This window comes from Channa argus, chromosome 3 (assembly GCF_033026475.1).
Source record: "Channa argus isolate prfri chromosome 3, Channa argus male v1.0, whole genome shotgun sequence".
NCBI lineage: Eukaryota > Metazoa > Chordata > Actinopteri > Anabantiformes > Channidae > Channa > Channa argus.
The window spans coordinates 13,318,793-13,336,383 of record NC_090199.1 but is presented as its reverse complement, the minus strand read 5'-3'; the positions used below and the strand labels follow the sequence as shown (position 1 = coordinate 13,336,383).

Here is a 17,591-nt window from a genome sequence, read left to right as displayed (position 1 = left end):
CTGTAGCTCAAAATTATCTGGGCCAACAGGTTGCCAGAAAGTTGGTAATTAAATTCCATCTGACCAACATGTGATTATACAATTACTCTGTAGGCTTGATTATTGAACAAAGTTACATTACACATTAGTTTCTCAGCAAAACAGTTTATTAGGCTTTATTTTCACTTTTGGCTGGACTCTGACTTGGATGTAGATGCTCTCAGGGAAGAAAGGCGGCGTCTCTTAGCGATCTGTTCCTGGCGCTTCTCCTTGGCCTCCTGTTTACAGGAAAAAACAATTTAAAAAAGTACATATACACCCTACATAATGTTGATATGTTACATACTTGCTCCTTTCACTGTAGTGTTTACTGTATCCCAGACAAACATTTCTACAGCAAGTGTGTTTAATAAACAATGATAAAATGTGCAAATATTTGATTCAGTGAACTAGTTCCAATGCCATTTGTTTTCACAATACATTTAACACAACTTCAAATTTTGACATCAAGAATTCAGACTCTTTAGTAAGTTATACACTGCTGTAAAGACAAGCAAGACATACCTTCATCCTCTTGGCCAGCAGTTTGGCATACTCAGAGGCCTCCTCCTTATTCTTCTGGGTGCGCTGTCTCTTGAGGGCAATGCGGCGACGCTTGTGCTGCAGCACACGAGGGGTCACCAGTCTCTGGATCCTGGGAGCCTTAGTTCTGGGCTTCTTGCCTAATAAGAGAGTGTAGCATTATTATATACAGTTCAAGTGCAATATGTGGTAGAAGGCCTGGATGTTGGGGAGGGGAAAGTTCTGCAGTGTTACACTTGACTATTATATAAAAATTAAATAAATGTTGGGTGTATTATTGCTGTGTTACTGACCATTATCAGTCAATTACAGTATTCTAGAACACTGGTTCTCTAGAGATTATGATTTGAGCTCTCGGAAAAAAAATTCCAAGAAACTACATTGTTATCACTGACAGTGCTACAAACAAGCAAACAAGTATGAGGACAATCTTCTATTTACTGCACAAGAAAAGTGCACTAATGTCAAATTAAATGACCGCTATCCCGTGCCTTCATGGCATGTCTACAATTTTTATAACATGACAAACTATAGTGTCATTCTACACTAGGTATATGCAATGAGAGAGCAATGCAGTTCAACCATCCACTGATCCAGGATCTGGTTGCATCTGGAAAGCAGCTCCACAGTTACTCTAGCAACACCCTGTCCCCCCTTAATGACTACTGACCAATCAAAAAGGGTCTGCAGGTGTGCCGTTAACATTTAACAAAATAAACGCAGTATGTGATTTCTGACACTGGTTACTTGGCTTGTGACAGGTGGGATTCAGGAATAGCCGTTTTTACTATACTGACAATGTATACAAATGCTGACACTGACTACTCATAAGACCAGAAACACTGTGGCTGCTCTTCAGCCTGATTCAAACAACAAACACAGGATTAGAACACAGAATACTGAGTACAAAGATAGTGTGCAAGTAAAAGCCTATAATGTAATTTGAGCTTTGCAATAAACACAAACATACACGTCAACAGGCTAACAATACAACTTTTCTAGTGTTTAAGCCAAAGTAAATTAATTTCTGCTGACAAAAATAAACCATTTGTATCATATACCCTCACGTGTAAAATTAATATTTGGGTTACACTTTGGATATACAAGATCTCTTAACTTATTAAGTAATAGTACACATGATTCACTTGACAGGCAGTATGCACCATAATACAGAAAACCTTCCCACCTCCAACCTAACCCACAAAAGTAAGTATCACCGACATTCAGTGATAAAACAATTGCAGATTTAGATAAAAATCTGAAGACAGTTCTTACCTTCTTTAGTCAGGGGTCTTCTCACAACATACTGCCTAACATCATCCTCCTTAGCCAGGTTGAAGAGCTTGCGGATCTTGCTGGCCCTCTTGGGACCAAGACGGCGAGGGACAGTGCTATCGGTCAGTCCGGGAATGTCCTTCTCACCTGAAAAGGACCAAGTCAGGAGAAGATGATTCAAATTATCAAGTCACTTAATCTACAGTGATTTATTTTGAATGCCTGTATGCTTTTCAACAGTAACAATGTTGTTTATATACAACACACTACACATATTAACCATTTCTAACATGACAAAATATAGTGTTATTCTGCGACAGCTACATGCAATGAGAGAGCAATGCAGTTCAACCATCCACTGATCCAGGATCTGGTTGCATCTGGAAAGCAGCTCCACAGTTACTCTAGCAACACCCTGTCCCCCCTTAATGACCACCGACCAATCAAAAAGGGTCTGCAGGTGTGCCATAAGCATAATTTACAAATTATGAACAATCTGCTTGCGTGGTATAGCCATTAAGTGTTTTGATATACCGCTTCAGTGTCAAATTTACCATTTCCACACCCCATCAAAAGCCACACTGAACAAATTACCTTTCTTGACGATGACCAAGTTGAGAACGCTGAGGTTGGCATCAACAATGCAACCACGCACAGACTTGCGCTTACGTTCCCCAGTCCTGCGGGGACGGTAGCAGGAGTGGCCTTTGCTGAGCAGCAGACGCACACGACCGTGGGTCAGCACACCCTGCTTCATGGGGAAGCCCTGCTTGTCATTGCCTCCGCTGATGCGCACCACATAACCCTGCAAAAAGTAGAGACAACAAGCTCACCGATGACAGTTTGGTGACTATATTTTTAATTTGTTTTAGCCTGTTCAGACCCAAACTAGTCAATTCCTCGAGAGTACATGAAGTGAGAGAGCAATGTGTTTCAATCAGCCACAAGTATAAGGTCTGGTCGCATCTGGTGAGCAGCTCTGCTGGTTTTTTGGCATATTCTGTCCTTACCTTAATGACTACAGCAATCAAAAAGGGTCAACAGGTATGCACATTTAGTACATTTTTACAAGGCAATTTGACCATGCAATTAAGTGTATGCTTGCAAACAACAACAAAAAAACAGTGATCAATAATTACCTTCCACTCATCCCCTAGAGGGTCAGCCGCCACTTCAGTGGCCATACGCTTCTCATAGAAAGTACGCAGCTTGCGTTCATCGTCAACTTCAATTAGCTTCTGGCAGCCAGTAGCGGGGAATGAGATGTTTAGCTGTGAAAGAATAGTATATAGTTGTTAAAGGTACTGTATCACGTCTGCTTCCATTTAGATCATGGCAGGTTGGTCAAGGAAGGTATAGCAAGTAACGTGTTACTGGCCAAATTAAAGAAAAAACTAATGGGCCTCTGGGTCCTGACACCAGACTAAAAGCCGACACCTTTTACATACAAACTTACACCAACAGAACTGCATCTCTAAGCTAAACTTTAAATTTGAAGTGACACGGATGACGGCCTGGTTACTTCATAGCCCGCTAACGTTAGCTCTTTGGGTTTGTTAGCAATAATACACCCAGCTTCATGTTACAGTACCACTTTACAAGCAGGGAACGTTTCGAGTTCACCTAACGCCACATAAATTTGATTGAAAGATCCTTAAAACGCGTATCTGACTTTGGACTCGGTGCACATTTGTTCCACAGTGTGCGGCCATGTTTCCACAGCTAACTTGCCGACAGGCTCAGTCAACGCTGGCTCTCGTCACAATCTAAGTTCATCCTACGAGTCAGAACCATCACTGCTACAGCAAACTAGCTCTATTTAATGTTCAGAAGAGTAGCTTTAATTGTAGAGAAATATTTAAAAAAAAATAAATACGGTCAAAAAGTTAAAGTTACAAAACAACTGTACCTTCATTTTGCCAAACCGACCCTATGACGGTCCGCCACGAAAAGAGACCGGATATCCGCTTCGTGGTCTCACATAGACCTTCAACTTATCGCGATATCTGTCTAAATTCAATTTTATGGTCAGACACAAGCTGCATGTTATTAAATGAATTTGCACTGTTCATTTTACACGAGTTCTTTACACTTCATTTTAGGGGGAAATAAAAAAAAATACTGGTTAGACAGCATCAGCAATTTGAACATGTACAGCTAACAGCAAATTTCTTTATATTCCATAATAATTATATGTATTGTATAAGCCAACGGGGGTTTTCTCAGTGTTTGTTCTGCTTTATTTTATAACTGATCGCTGTGACTTGAAAGGTTCGGTAAATTAAGACGTATGTGACGTCATCACATAAATGCCTTTGACTGCCTAATCAGTTGTCAGGGAAACTTTTAGAGGTAACGGAAGGCGGCGGCCTTTTAGAGATATCCCAGCCTGCCCACCAGGTGTGTCCCTGAGCGAGATTTATTGGTTATCGTCTCAACGTTTTATTTGGAATTGCTGGACATAATTGTTGGAAAACCAGAAACGAGTAAGCCGGCCTCTATATGTAAAGCAGGATCGCTGGATTCTTATATTAAAATCTCACCAATGTGTCTCACTAATGTGCCAAATATGTTTTTTGCTTCTTAAGTGACCTCAGATCTTATCACGTTTTCACTAAAATTACAGTTTGAGGCCTGAAGAGGTCAAACTGTCCAATATTTTTGAACTTAAAAAAATAAAATAAAAAATAAAAATAACTGTGTGCTTCAGAACTTTTATATTTTATGTTAGTCATCCCCGAATCTCTCCCATCTGGTGACTTTTATGAAAAACCACTTAGACGTTGATGCATGTGGAATAATAAAAATCTAAAATTGTCATATGAGAAGATATCCTTCACTAGAGCCACATACACTTCAGAGTGAGTACTATAACTTTTGATATCATAGCTTAAGTAGACCCATATATTGTTGATTATATGTCTGTACTTAAATGACAATGGCAATAAGGCATCTTTACAATGTTGTATTTTTGTACACATTTTGCTACCACTTCAATGCTCACAGAGACACTTATTCCAACAACCGAACTGCATTAGATTCAAGATCAAGACGATTAATCCAAAAGATACATCACTTAAATAACCTGTAACACAAATATAAAATAACTTGATAGAAGAAATGTAGCTTTTCTGTTATTTTACAAGTATTGTTAAAATGTATGTTTTATATAAAAACCCTTACATCCCGGAAGTCGTGTAGAAGTAATTTGTCAAATAAGCTGCTGATTTATTATTATGTTTCAGAATTTTTGTCATAGTTGCATAATTATTTGTTAGATGTTTAAAAAAAACACTACTACAAATTGAATTTTTTAAAGTAACGGTTGCAATCCATATGTGCGTGATCAGAAACTGTTTCACTGAGCATGCGCCAGGGGGTGCCAAAGAGTACATAAAACGGAGCCGTGGTTTGTTAGATAATTATCATTCCACTTCGGCAAAAACAAAAACTGACTGCAGCAATCCAAAATGAAGAAATAGGCCAAACAAACAATGGCAAATCTTTTAAGAATAATCACTAATGTTATATGAAAGGCCGGTATTGACCCTACAGCTATTCCACACATGCACTGTGGAGGGCCTTGCCCCAAATGTAAAGAATGATTGAATTCAAGTACGTAATAACATTTATTATTTTTTTGTATACATAATTTTACATTGGGTTATATTTTATATAAATCACTTCCCCTGTCTTGTGTCCTTCTTTTAAATCCACATTTAGTCTTCATGGGGAAATGGGACAGTAATTCCGGACTCAAAGCGAAGAAGGAAGGAGACAGGAGCGAATCCTCTTGAAGCGATTTCACCTTTGACGCAGCAGCTGTCAGAATACTGAGCGCAGCGTCACGACGATCAGAGGCTTTAAGGATATGTCCACTTTGTGTTGTGAAGAGTAACGCTTCAGGTCTTGAGCTCTGACGTTTAGCGTTTGGTCATAGAGCCCACGGGGGACTTTTCTCGGCTGTGTTTTTTGTCTCGAAGCTGACGGGTGAAGCTGAGTGTTGCGTGCTCTGCACGGTCCATCCGACTGAACTAGTCCAGACATGAGTAACGTTAATCTGATTTTTTGGGACCAGTTGCAGGCTGGAAGCTCAGAGGTCGACTGGTGTGAAGGCAATTACCTGATTTACCCCAGCATCGCTGAATTCTACAACACGGTGGGTTTGAAAGTCGGTGTACTTGTGGCTAACACGTTTCTTCTTTTGCATAACAAGAGTTTTGTTTACAGTCACGGCTGAGCCGCAGCTCTTCTGGCTTTGCTTTGCCATAGCTTTTAATATCGACCTCAGGTTAACTATAGCTAGCAGTCACCGTTATATTTACTATGAGACTTACTTTTAGCTTCAGGTTTCAAAATGTCCTTTTTTTTCATTTCAGTTGTTTGCAAAACGAGACTGAGCTCCGCGCACTGGCCAACTTTGTCAATCATGTTATATTTAGCTGCACGATCAGTTGAGGTGTGAACGTTTGTGCTCATGGTTTTTCTTTTTGTTTACCATTGCAGATCAGCAACGTTTTGTTCTTTGTTTTACCGCCCATATTAATGTGGTTGTTCCGCCAGTATGCAACACATTTCAACAGCGGGATTTACCTCATATGGAGTCTTCTAGTTGTGGTTGGTAAGTTGTCTGTCACACAATGCTGTACCCCTTCAGCCTTCTGTTGTATCATCTTCATCAGCTCAATTTAACTTTACATACACAACAAACCACATCAAAACTAATAATGTGGAGAGACTTGCATGTATATCTTATACTTTGTGACAAAAATGTTACACTATTAAGTATTTTGTGTATTTTTTTTACATGGGTATTTCTGACTTGTGTATGTTGACTTGTGAGGCTGCACTACACTGCACCAGCAGCATTAAGCTTTTTATTTAGCCCTCAGGCTGTTGTGAAGCATTTCACACCATCAGAAAAACATTTAGAGACTTTGATTCATAGGTTGTGTCAAGGGCGTTAGGTGTTTTGTCAAAGTATTCAGATAGTTAGAGGTACTATAGTAAAAAAAACAAAAACAAAATGGTAGCACAGTACTATGGAGATTAAAATGCTGTGTTGCTTTAGTGGTGATGCGCAGTCAGCAGTGATAACCTGACAGACCTCCCCTCCGCTCCTAAGAGCTGTCCTTAGTGGATGACGGGGGAAAACAACTGAGTTGGATTTCAATAGGATTTGTTTGACATAGTTAGTCACCCTGAGTGTTATGAATATTTGTCATTTTTGCTGGAAAGAAATTACATAAACAATAATTCTCCTGGTTAAATAATTGTTAGCGCTATCTTCCTATGAGAAAGTTATACTTGCCAGATATGTATGTATACTTTTGATTGCCAGTGATGTTGGAGTACACTGACAGCTCGTCATAATTAGGAAGCACGGACTGGGAGCAGCATTGCCTTTCAGATAAGAAGTTTGTTGAAATGTAGGACTCTCCTGCTGCGGCTGTTATGAAAACAGATTATGCAGATAACAGAAGCCCTGTTGGAGCGTGATAACAAAGGGGCACTAATTGTTCCATCCCTCCACAGCTTTTAAAAACGTACAGTAACAGTAAAGCTACATTTCAACTAACTGGGTTTGAGATTGACTTTCCATTGTGTCTCTCTGCTTGAAACAGCAGGCATTTCTGCTGTGCGTGTTGGCTTACTAAGCTGCTTTTGTAGATGATAAACAGTCTGTCCTGTCCCTCACATCCATGATGTCAGTGACATGTCCATCTATTTTACATTGTTCTGAGACATGTTTGTTCCGATCAATCTTTTCATTATTTTCATCACCATCCTAATTAGTAAAAGAAAATGGGGATATGCCACCTGTATACAGGACATAATACACACATTATGGAGTTTTTTGCTCCTAGTATAACTTAACCTCTGTTTGGCAGCAGCAATAAAAGTAGTGTCTTTAATTTACTTTTATTTTCAAACAATGTTTGGAAGTCCTCATATTTCTTGTCTCATTAGCACCCCGAATGATTCTAGATGACATTTATCTTCTGACAAACATTTGTGTGTTTCTATGTCTTTGTCTCTCAGGTATTGGATCCACATATTTTCATGCTACCCTGAGCTTCCTTGGCCAAATGCTGGATGAGCTGGCCATCCTATGGGTGCTCATGTGTGCCATTGCTATGTGGTTCCCCAAGAGATATCTACCCAGGATCTTCAGGAGAGATCGGTATGTTAAAATAAATGCAGTATGCAGGAAAAATATCAGGACAGGGTTGTTTTGGATATGCTCACATGAATGCAGATTTTTACTTGAACTTTAGATGGACAGCTGAAGACCTTTGGTTTTCTCTGTAGGCAAACATCACTTGTAATATTTATTTCAGGTTGTTTTGCTGTATTTGTGTTCAGCAGGTTTCATCTGTAGGAGCTTACTGTTGGTTTGTCATGTGAAATGTTCACTGCCATGGCACCCCTGTTTAATTATAGGCCTGTCTGAAATAGCTGACAGCAGTAAATGCTGCATCACATGTCTGTACTTCTCTTTCCATTGTCAAAGAGTGATCATGGCTGGTCTTTCACTTCATGCTGTCCCTTAGATTTTCTCACACTTCTGTAGCATAGTGATGCTTGTTTTTTATCTGAATCAGTGTGTTAAAGTGCGTCTTCTAAGTTATCCTAACATTCTTCTAGTATTTCACAATGCCCTTCATACAGGGTTACATTTGTATGGAGTCTGCTTTTCTAAATTGTTTTGCTTCTCTAACTAGGTCAAGGTTCAAAGTGGTCATCGGGATCTTGTCAGGGATCACAACTGCACTGGCCTTTGTTAAACCTGTTGTCAACTCGCTGTCCCTCATGACTCTGGGGATCCCCTGCACTGCACTGCTCATTACTGAGCTTAAAAGGTTAGTCAAATGTTTGTGTAGTCCTGATCTAGGATCATCATACCTCATTTTACAGTCCAGAATGCTTAAATGGGCATCTCACTCACTCAGTGGATTATAAAGTTTGTAATATTTACATACTAGAATCCTTGAACTAAAAACTCCACAGATTGATGGCATTTGACTCAATAAGTTATAACATGAGGGAAAAATGACGTCAAACAAGTGCAAGATAACAAAAGATTTCCTTCAGGGGTCACCACAGTGGAACATGTTCCACACATTGATTTGGCATGAGCTTTTAGGCTGGATGCCCTTGCTGACACTACCCTCCCATTTTAAGGTGGCCCTTGGTGTCTGGGCGGGGCCACAAGTGGTGGGGTGGGATTCTAACCTGCGGCTTTCTGCATCCCATACCAATGCTCTACATCTGATCCACCAGGCCCCTCCAAACCAGAACAGTCTCATTTATTAAAATCGACACAATCCATGCGAGAAACAAAACCACCGACTTCTAATTTTACATGCTTTGCATTGACTTAGGCTGCAGAAAGGTTATGTCTATAAGAAATTCGTATATTTAATATACTGTTTTTTTCTACTATTATTCTACTGTGGTTAATTTATCATTGTGCTGCTGGATTAGGGCTGATGTTTATTTTCCAAAACTGGTTTCCACCAGTTATTCCTATATCTACCAGAAAGTCCTAGCTGAGTTCCACCACTAGCTAGCTTCCAAGGAGTGATGTACAAAATCCGAATACACCATTAACAAAAATCAGGTACTAGAAATATCATCGGCATAGAGTTTGTGAGGTCTTCTCTGTAAACAGCATTTTGTCCCCCTGTTTGATTTAATGTTGAGCATATTTGATTTGATCTCATATTAACCCTCTTATTGTGATTTGCAAGGCGGCCTTAGCTTTGTATGTTGGTTTGGTCAACTACGCAACAGCTATTACTTTATGTTCGTTTATAATTAGTTTCTGCTACACACCACAGGTCATACAATCTGTAGAGATGAAATGAGTAAACGTAATACTAGTCGAAGTTTAAAATGACCTACTTTTGTTATTATTGTTTTAAATATTAAGATGCAGTTTCTGAAGTCTGTCACTTCTGACCTTTTGTACTTTTGTCTATTCTGAGTTTAATTATATAAAAGAATGTTCCTGAAAACACGAATCAATTCATTCATTTACTCTGTGTGTGTGTGTGTGTGTGTGTGTGTGTGTGTGTGTGTGTGTGTGTGTGTGTGTGTGTCTTCCCCAGTCACAGTAATGTGGAGCCATGCTCTGTTGCTTCCGTTTCCCACAACCATTACTCGCCTCCGTCGGTCTTGTAACCCTAAGTCATCCATTGTTAAACATGTTTGTAATTCCTGACATTACTCCCAGTGCCAGTCATCTGTCGAAGTTGCTTGCTTTTGTTCTGTTTGAGAGAATTCCTGTTGCTCTGGATGAAGGTCTGCTGCCCTCCAGCTATTTTGTTGATGTTGTTTGCTTTTTCTTTTACAGTGTGACCATTGGCATCTATTCAAGTCACTTCCAGTTGGACAAAAACAATATGTGCCTGTATATAGGATATCCTTACAAATATGACGTCAACTGGGAATGTTAATTCAATGTTACCTGTCATAGTTGCGTAATAATAACTGAGTTATTCATAAAGGACTGGTATGATCAAAAAACAAACTAGGTCTTAACAATTTGTCTGTAGGGAGCAAAGTGTATTACGGATAAAATGTCTTTTCAAAAGTAATCATGTATTTTTACGAGTGTCTAATGGACTTAAGTTGCATACCATATAATAATGAGTGTTCCAGTGCCCAAAAACAAAATCTTTAAAACATTTAATGCATACTTTCCGTTTAATTGTACAAACCAGTGTCCTGGTTTTAGTTTCAGATATGCCCACTACGTTTTTTTTAGTTTAGTTTATAATTAGCCTGACACAGACATCAAACATGCCATTGCACCGTTTACTCCAGTTCATAAAACACTACTGTGTCAGTGTTTTCTTTTAGAAGGTCGCTGATCCTGTGGAGCCTCTTCCTTTCTGTTCCCTCGAGGTCCACACCCCAGAAAGACAGGCAGACCGGCCCTTCCTTATCTTTGCCTCTAACAGTCAAACTCTACATCCAAGAAGAAATCTTGGTCTCAAATAGTGTGTTTTTCTTACAAGCCTTTGTTTGACTGATACTCACAAACTTCCAGATATCTTTGCTCAGTAGTGATCGTTTTGCCAGTGCCTGTTAGCAGGAAGCATTGTTGGTTGACTTATGGCAGCACGTGAAGGGCTGAGCTTAGCTGGTTTAGACTTAGGTTTGAAGGGTGTGTTTTTGTGTTTTTGCATTCACACAGTTTACTTTTCACTTGTGTATGCAGAGGAATGGTCAAAGTGTAGTGCTGGACTATCATTAAGGAGAACAGCAATGCACCACAGACAATACATACAGCATGGTTTGCTAAAGAGAGGATCCATTTTGGAACTGCTTTATTTTAGCAGATAGAACTTCATTGTAATATGCCTGATGCTTGGAAATGGCTTGGGACATCTTTATCAACAATGGATATGTCATTCAATAATGTCAGAGATGTCTAAATAACCACTTGATTCTGCAGTTTCCCCCAAGACTTTTAGCCGCTTTTAGCTGATTGTTTTTGGTTTCCAGCATGACATTTTGCACTCGGTTTGCTTGTTTCCACACTGCAGCGAGCAAAATGTCTTGTAATAAGTTCCCAGTCCATTAGCTGTTCAACTTTGAAGGTTAGTGACTTGAACCAAGCCAATAAGCCAAATATTTTTCTTAGGAGTTGGTTGAGATCAATGAGTGAATTTTGGGTGGCCAGAAAGGCAGCTCCAAGTGGCTTATTATGTTTATTATATACTGTTGATGTGTAAATAGGCAAGTGGTTACTAACATGTTTGTAATACTTAGGCTTTTTTTCCCAGGGTTGCTCCTTTAATTCTTCTAGCGCTTAAAACTTCCCATGACATCTGCAGCTGAGGGGTGTTTGTTGTTTATCATGTATTTTACTGTGTTGTTGCTCTTTCTGGAACAAGTTTGTGTCATCCCAACATTCCTTTCACCTTGGAACATTGGTGATCCAAAGTTCCAAGTGTAAAATGCTATGACTTCATCAAATGCGCTGTCTTAAGGGAAGGTGACAAACTGTCACGGTGACCACTCATCTGCATCGTCAACACTGTTTACTCAGCCTTCCTTGTCCCTGTCTTTGTTTTGGCACTCAGCACTTTGCTATCTCTAAGGAAGCCAAGACTAAGAATAGTTCATCAACAGCACTCTTTCTTAGCTCATGTATCTGTAGGTCAGTGGTGTGTCGGCGACTAGACGGGAGTGTAGAGAAACAGATTCTAATACTTTCTCGAGTATGAACACTTACTGGTCCGTACCTTTGGTGTTTTTTGGTCATTTCAGGCAGCTGTTTAAATGAAAAAACTAAAAAAAACCTACTGTACACTACCTGCCCAGGACAAAAATGACACATTTAGCGATAAGCTGAAGCTAAGCTAAATGGACATTAGTTGTTAATGTTATTGGAGACCGAAACACACAGCATAAGGGATGATTATCTGCTGGTATGCAAAGAGAAAAACATTTCGCCTGTTAAAACCTAAATGGTGACACATTGTTGGAAACCACCAAGTGCATATTTGATAGATTTATTTCAAATGAGGTGGCACTCATCCATGTATCTGTTATGTAAACCGCTTATCCTGTTAAGGGTCACGAGGGCAGGGTGTCGTCGATCCCAGCTGTCACTCTGCAAGAGGTCGGGTACACCCTGAACAGGTCACCAGTCTATTTCAGAGCATCAAATGACATATCTTGTGGATTTTATATTCATGTATTTTTCTCTATAAAACTAAGCAGTTGATATAATCACAAAATGTACAAAATCTAGTCTATGTACTGTGTGTCACGAGTATAATGGTGTTGATTGATAATTATTTAATAATACAGATGAGTTAAATAAATATGTAAGAATAAATTATTATATGTAAGTAAGAGGTTACATGCAAGTCTGTTTGTGGTTGTTTTCCAGTGGTGTTTGTATACGTGTGTTTTCACAGTTGTACACATTTGATCACTGCAGGTGTGAAAACCCACGTGTGTTGAAGCTGGGCCTGATCTCAGGGATGTGGTGGGCGTTGGCACTGCTTTGCTGGATCAGTGACAGGATATTCTGCGAAATGTGGTCTTCTGTCAACTTTCCCTACTTACACTGTGCTTGGTAAGCTCAAAGCCTACTCAGAAAACTCAGGAAAAAAAAACTATTGAAAATTTTAAAGGTTATTATTTAAATTCATGCTATTCAATTGCTTTTGTTTTTTGAAAATTTGAATAAGCCTGCCAATACAGTCAGGTGATGTGAAGTGTTTAGCTACGTTTAAGATATTTCCAAAAAATATGGATCTATATATATTTGACACTGGTAAAATATGGATAAATCAAATATGGATAAAGCAAGAATTACATAAATACTGAAGATTGACAACAATACTGAAGGAATGTTCTTACTGCTTTGGGACTGGTGGGATTGTTTTAAGAAATTGAACTTGCAAACATTTAAATTAAGGGAAAAAATGCTAAGAAAGAGATTTTTTACCAGTAGCAGTTGTTAGAATGGAATGTAGATATAACTGTTTCACCACAGTCTGGCTCATTCAAACTCTTTCAACTCTTACAGGCACATCCTTATTTGCCTGGCATCCTACTTGGGTTGTGTTTGCTTCGCCTACTTTGATGTTGCGACTGAGGCCCCTGAGCGAGGACCCGTCATCATGTTCTGGCCCAATGAGAATTGGGCTTTTATTGGTGTGCCCTATGTCTCATTCCTGTTTATCCACAAGAAATCTACTGTCAAGGTGACTTAAAGTACCCTGAGTCTGCTGCTAAGCTTTTCAACAGGATGCATTCAAGCAATGTGACAACCGCATACATCACCACATCTGTGGGTTGGGATGGGTTCACTGGTGCTATCCACACCAGATGATTCAAGATTAGAACAACTTTATTGAGCCCATGGGCAAATTGTGTTGCACTGTTATAGCTGCTCTCCACATGAACAGTAGAAATGAAAGGAAAGGAAAAGATTTCAACCAAATAAAGACAAGAAACAAGTACAAACCGCTGATCAATGAGTAGGAAAAAAAAAACGCTAGAGGAGTCAATGTAAATAAAATAACAATACTACTTGTCCATTTTGACCATTTAGCCCCCCTGCTTTTTACATGAGGGGGATGAGTGGAACAGTTTAATGGCCACTGGCTGAAAGTGTTCCTCTGTGCAGCCAGCACGCAGTGGAGTGGGTGGGAGGGATTGTCCAGGATTGAGAGGAGGTTAGACAACATTCTTCTCTCAGCCACAACATGCAGAGGGTCCAGCAAACCACAACATAGAAGATGGAGCTGGCTACCACGAACTCATAAAAGGACCTTGAAGGACCTTGGTCTCCTTAGTCAATACAGCCTGCTCTGTTTCTTCCTGTATGTTGATGCTGCATTAACTGACCAGTCCAGTTATTATCCAGGTGGACACTCAGGTATTTGTACCCCGAAACTACCTTCACCCCCTCTCCCCATATGGAAAGAGGATTGAATGTAGTCCCAGACTGTCCACCAGCAGTTCCTTTGTTTTACTGATGTGGAGCTGGAGATGATTGTGCTCACACCTGTTAACAAAACTGTCCACCACTGATTGATACTCCGTGAGCTCTCCACCTCCAACAACCGCAGAGTCATCAGAAAAAAAAAAGTGGCAGGACTCTGAGTTGTACCTGAAGTCAGGTAATTAGGGTGAAAAGAAGGGGAGATGGGACTGTCCCTTGGGGAGCAGCTGTGCTGCAGGTCACAGTGTCAGACAAACTGTTCTTCAGATGGACATACTGGGTTCATTCAGTGAGGTTGTCCAAAATCCAGGCAATCATGGGGGGGTCAATGAGCCTGCTCTTAAATCCCCACCCCCACCCCCCCACCCCCAAAACAGGACAGGCTGGATTGCGTTAAAAGCACTGGAGAAGTCAAAGAACATAATCCTTACAGACCCCGTCCCCCCCCGGGTTTGTCCTGGTGGTTATAGATGCGGTGTAGCAGGTAGATGAGAGCTTCAAAGGCAGAGTGTCTTTTCAAACACAATATCAGCACCAAGAAACCTTTACAGTGTACCAAGCACATTCTCAGGCTTTGCTGGAGGCATTATGTAATCTCCTCAAGAGTGAAAGTATTAGTATTATTAAGACATCTTTGTCTTAGAGAGAAGATTTTGTATGTTTTATAGTGACTCAGAAAACCTCATTATTAAGAAGCATGATATTGCCTTTATAAACATAACTATACCATCTCATAGGTGCTGTCTGGCCGTTTTAAAACCATGTTTAGAAACAATAAAGTACTGGGTTCATTAGCTGTTATTAATCCGTAATTGATTTAAACTAAATGAATCAACAACAGGCTGGTTCATAGTATGATATTACATCATATTGTAGTGTTAAGAAAATGTATTTCACACAAAGCCTTATGTGTTTAAAAATGCATAATGGATTCCTGCTGTCATACATGTCCTCTGCTTTGACAGAAAGTTCAATGAAAAATCAGAAACGTTCAAGATAGTAGACGAGAAATGTGTTTATTGTATTCCTGTGTATATTTTATTAAGGAACCATTTAATATGCAGTTAAATTCCAGGGAGAAATGTATCATTCACATTGTATAGGTTGTATATGTACCCTTTGATATTGGCCAAATCCCAAAGAAAACAAAGCAGAATGTAAAAACCAAATGTTTCAAAATATGTTTAATAGTTAAGTGAAATAATTACAGATTTTGTACAATGGCTCTTAAAGTCTTTGTCTGAGTGCACATTATTTCAGAATAACATAATTATCACCATTTACTTAAAAATGTACTCGCTAATGTACAGCTTTCAAGACCCAGACTTCTGCACTCTTAAACTGCCCTTCAGGGTTATTTATTCCAGACTCAGTATTTTAAACTTTGTGCTAAATGTCACCGAAAAAAAACATGTAAACATTGCCCAAAAAAAAGCTTTAATCAGATAGGATAAGGAATTATAAAGGAAGTTGATGGTGCATTGTGTCTTTAAAAGTGTGTGACATTATTGATTTGCATTCTTAGAAATGGTTTGCTCTAATAGTGTATTGATTACATGAAAGCATAATTAGATGTGATGTGTAGCTCACAACAGGTAAATCTGTGAGTCAGATTAGATTTTATGACCTCTAAAACTAAAACTAATCTATCTGAGTTAGTTGGACAACAGATGAATAGAGACCCTGTGTGTAGAGGGAAAAAGTGTTTGTGTTTGTGTGTTGCAAAGTAAAACACTAACCTTCAAAGACAAAGATCAACTAAACCTTTTTACCTTATTGTTGGACAAACTGTGTAACTAATATAATTCTACTCATGTCTTGCTATGGAGGCCTGTAGTAAAACAAACAGCTAAAACAATTGCTTGTAATTAGGTGGTGAAATGAAGACCCATGATGACAAGTATTTTTTTATTAACACCATGAAGTATTTTGTTGAATCCAAAAGAAGTATTTTTTTATATGACTTGCAGCTAAAATTGAAGCAAATAGGAAGGGAAATATTTTGATATTGCATAATTTATGTTTGCATTGTCAAACATTAAAACAAACTTTCTTTTTTTATTGCATCTTCAGGTAAAACTTTGGAGACCGTATTGGCAAGGTGAACAAAGTAGTGCCAGATAATACTTAGATTGTGCTGCAAATCATGTTATATGATGTATATCCGACGTGTGATATGGTGGGATGTTTGTATGAAGCATCAGATCTGTGTGAACAGAACAGCCTGTTTTTTACACTGCCTTCTGTATCACGATTTGTGTCTTGGCAAAAGGTATGATTATGATCTCATAACAAAGAGTTATTTTTGTATGGATGTAAATGTGTTTGTAAATCTCTTTTTTCTTCTTGGAACAACTATACAGAAAAACTGCACAGACTATTTATTTTGATAATTTATCCTGTTTTGTAAACAATTTTTTGTAATAGAATAGACCTTTATAATTGTATTTTATTTTATGCAATAAACCAAGCCAATATTCCAAAATACCAATGGCGCTTTTTTATCACATCACACACAGTATCATACATCAGAAATATGATTCATGTGTAATCCAGGATTTTATAGCTGTTTATTAAACAGTATTTGGTCTCAGATACACTGTGATTCAAATGACATTTTTTTACCACTAGGGGGCAAAATTATTTTATATATCGGCACTGAGAACACCAACGAACCTCCGTTTTAACTATAAACATTTTTTAAAATGTGCTCAAATGAACACCAGAAAGCAGCATTAACCCCGCCACAGCAGATTGTGTGTGTGTGTGTGTGAGCTTTACCTGGATGATGTACATGAGAACTGCCAACCTACCAGATACTTGGGTCTCCATAGACATATGGGTGTAATAAGCTTTCATCTAATAGTCATATATTACATTAAAAGTCTAATTCATTAGTCCGAGATGCAGAAATTATACTCATGGTCATATGAGGATCCCTCGGCTGGAGGAAGTCCCGCCTCTTCTGAATACCGAGGACTCTGATTGGTCCCCCCACATGTCAATGAAATAACAGCCATGTCTATATTATGGGTCAGACAGAAGACCATCGGCTGTAGAGTGGCTTTATTTTTCCGTTATCCTGTTGGAGGTGTGTATTGGAATAAACTGTCCTCTGTGGAGAGACACGGACGGATAAAACGCTCCTCTGCGGCTCATCTGCGCCATTTGTCCGCGGAGACACAGGAGGATGTCTATTATTAGATGCTAAAACAATTGCCAAGCCTAAAATATATATATATATATATCAGGGTGTTTCCGAAACCAAGCTGTCAAA

General features: G+C 39.1%; 2 protein-coding genes across 3 annotated transcripts; one reads left to right on the top strand and one right to left on the bottom strand.

Moving 5' to 3' along the window:
* Positions 1-128: 128 nt before the first annotated feature.
* Positions 129-3,863, bottom strand: rps6 (ribosomal protein S6). Its single transcript, XM_067496842.1, has 6 exons — positions 3,746-3,863; positions 2,976-3,107; positions 2,431-2,641; positions 1,837-1,983; positions 544-701; positions 129-257 (listed from the first exon to the last, which is right to left on the bottom strand). The coding sequence occupies exons 1-6, from the start codon at positions 3,749-3,751 to the stop codon at positions 162-164; spliced, it is 750 nt and encodes a 249-aa protein (XP_067352943.1). The 5' UTR covers positions 3,752-3,863; the 3' UTR covers positions 129-161.
* A 1,621-nt stretch (positions 3,864-5,484) lies between these two features.
* Positions 5,485-17,545, top strand: acer2 (alkaline ceramidase 2). Of its 2 annotated transcripts, XM_067496832.1 has the most exons (7): positions 5,485-5,995; positions 6,343-6,457; positions 7,879-8,020; positions 8,562-8,699; positions 12,800-12,937; positions 13,394-13,571; positions 16,388-17,545. In XM_067496832.1, the coding sequence occupies exons 1-7, from the start codon at positions 5,882-5,884 to the stop codon at positions 16,436-16,438; spliced, it is 876 nt and encodes a 291-aa protein (XP_067352933.1). In that variant the 5' UTR covers positions 5,485-5,881; the 3' UTR covers positions 16,439-17,545. The 2 variants fall into 2 exon arrangements, with proteins under 2 accessions (XP_067352933.1, XP_067352934.1); XM_067496833.1 differs by having other exon boundaries at positions 5,486-5,995; positions 13,394-17,545.
* Positions 17,546-17,591: the final 46 nt, after the last annotated feature.

What these genes read in the sequence shown, in the direction of transcription:
- rps6 (XM_067496842.1), bottom strand. An exon ending in CTCTAGGGGATGAGTGGAAG is followed by an intron (nt 2,642 to 2,975) that starts GTAATTATTGAT and finishes TACTTTTTGCAG; the next exon opens with GGTTATGTGGTGCGCATCAG. An exon ending in AAGACCCCTGACTAAAGAAG is followed by an intron (nt 702 to 1,836) that starts GTAAGAACTGTC and finishes CTCTCTTATTAG; the next exon opens with GCAAGAAGCCCAGAACTAAG.
- acer2 (XM_067496832.1), top strand. Translation starts at nt 5,882, where the DNA reads ATGAGTAACGTTAATCTGATTTTTTGGGACCAGTTGCAGGCTGGAAGC. An exon ending in TCGCTGAATTCTACAACACG is followed by an intron (nt 5,996 to 6,342) that starts GTGGGTTTGAAA and finishes TTACCATTGCAG; the next exon opens with ATCAGCAACGTTTTGTTCTT. An exon ending in AGGATCTTCAGGAGAGATCG is followed by an intron (nt 8,021 to 8,561) that starts GTATGTTAAAAT and finishes TTCTCTAACTAG; the next exon opens with GTCAAGGTTCAAAGTGGTCA.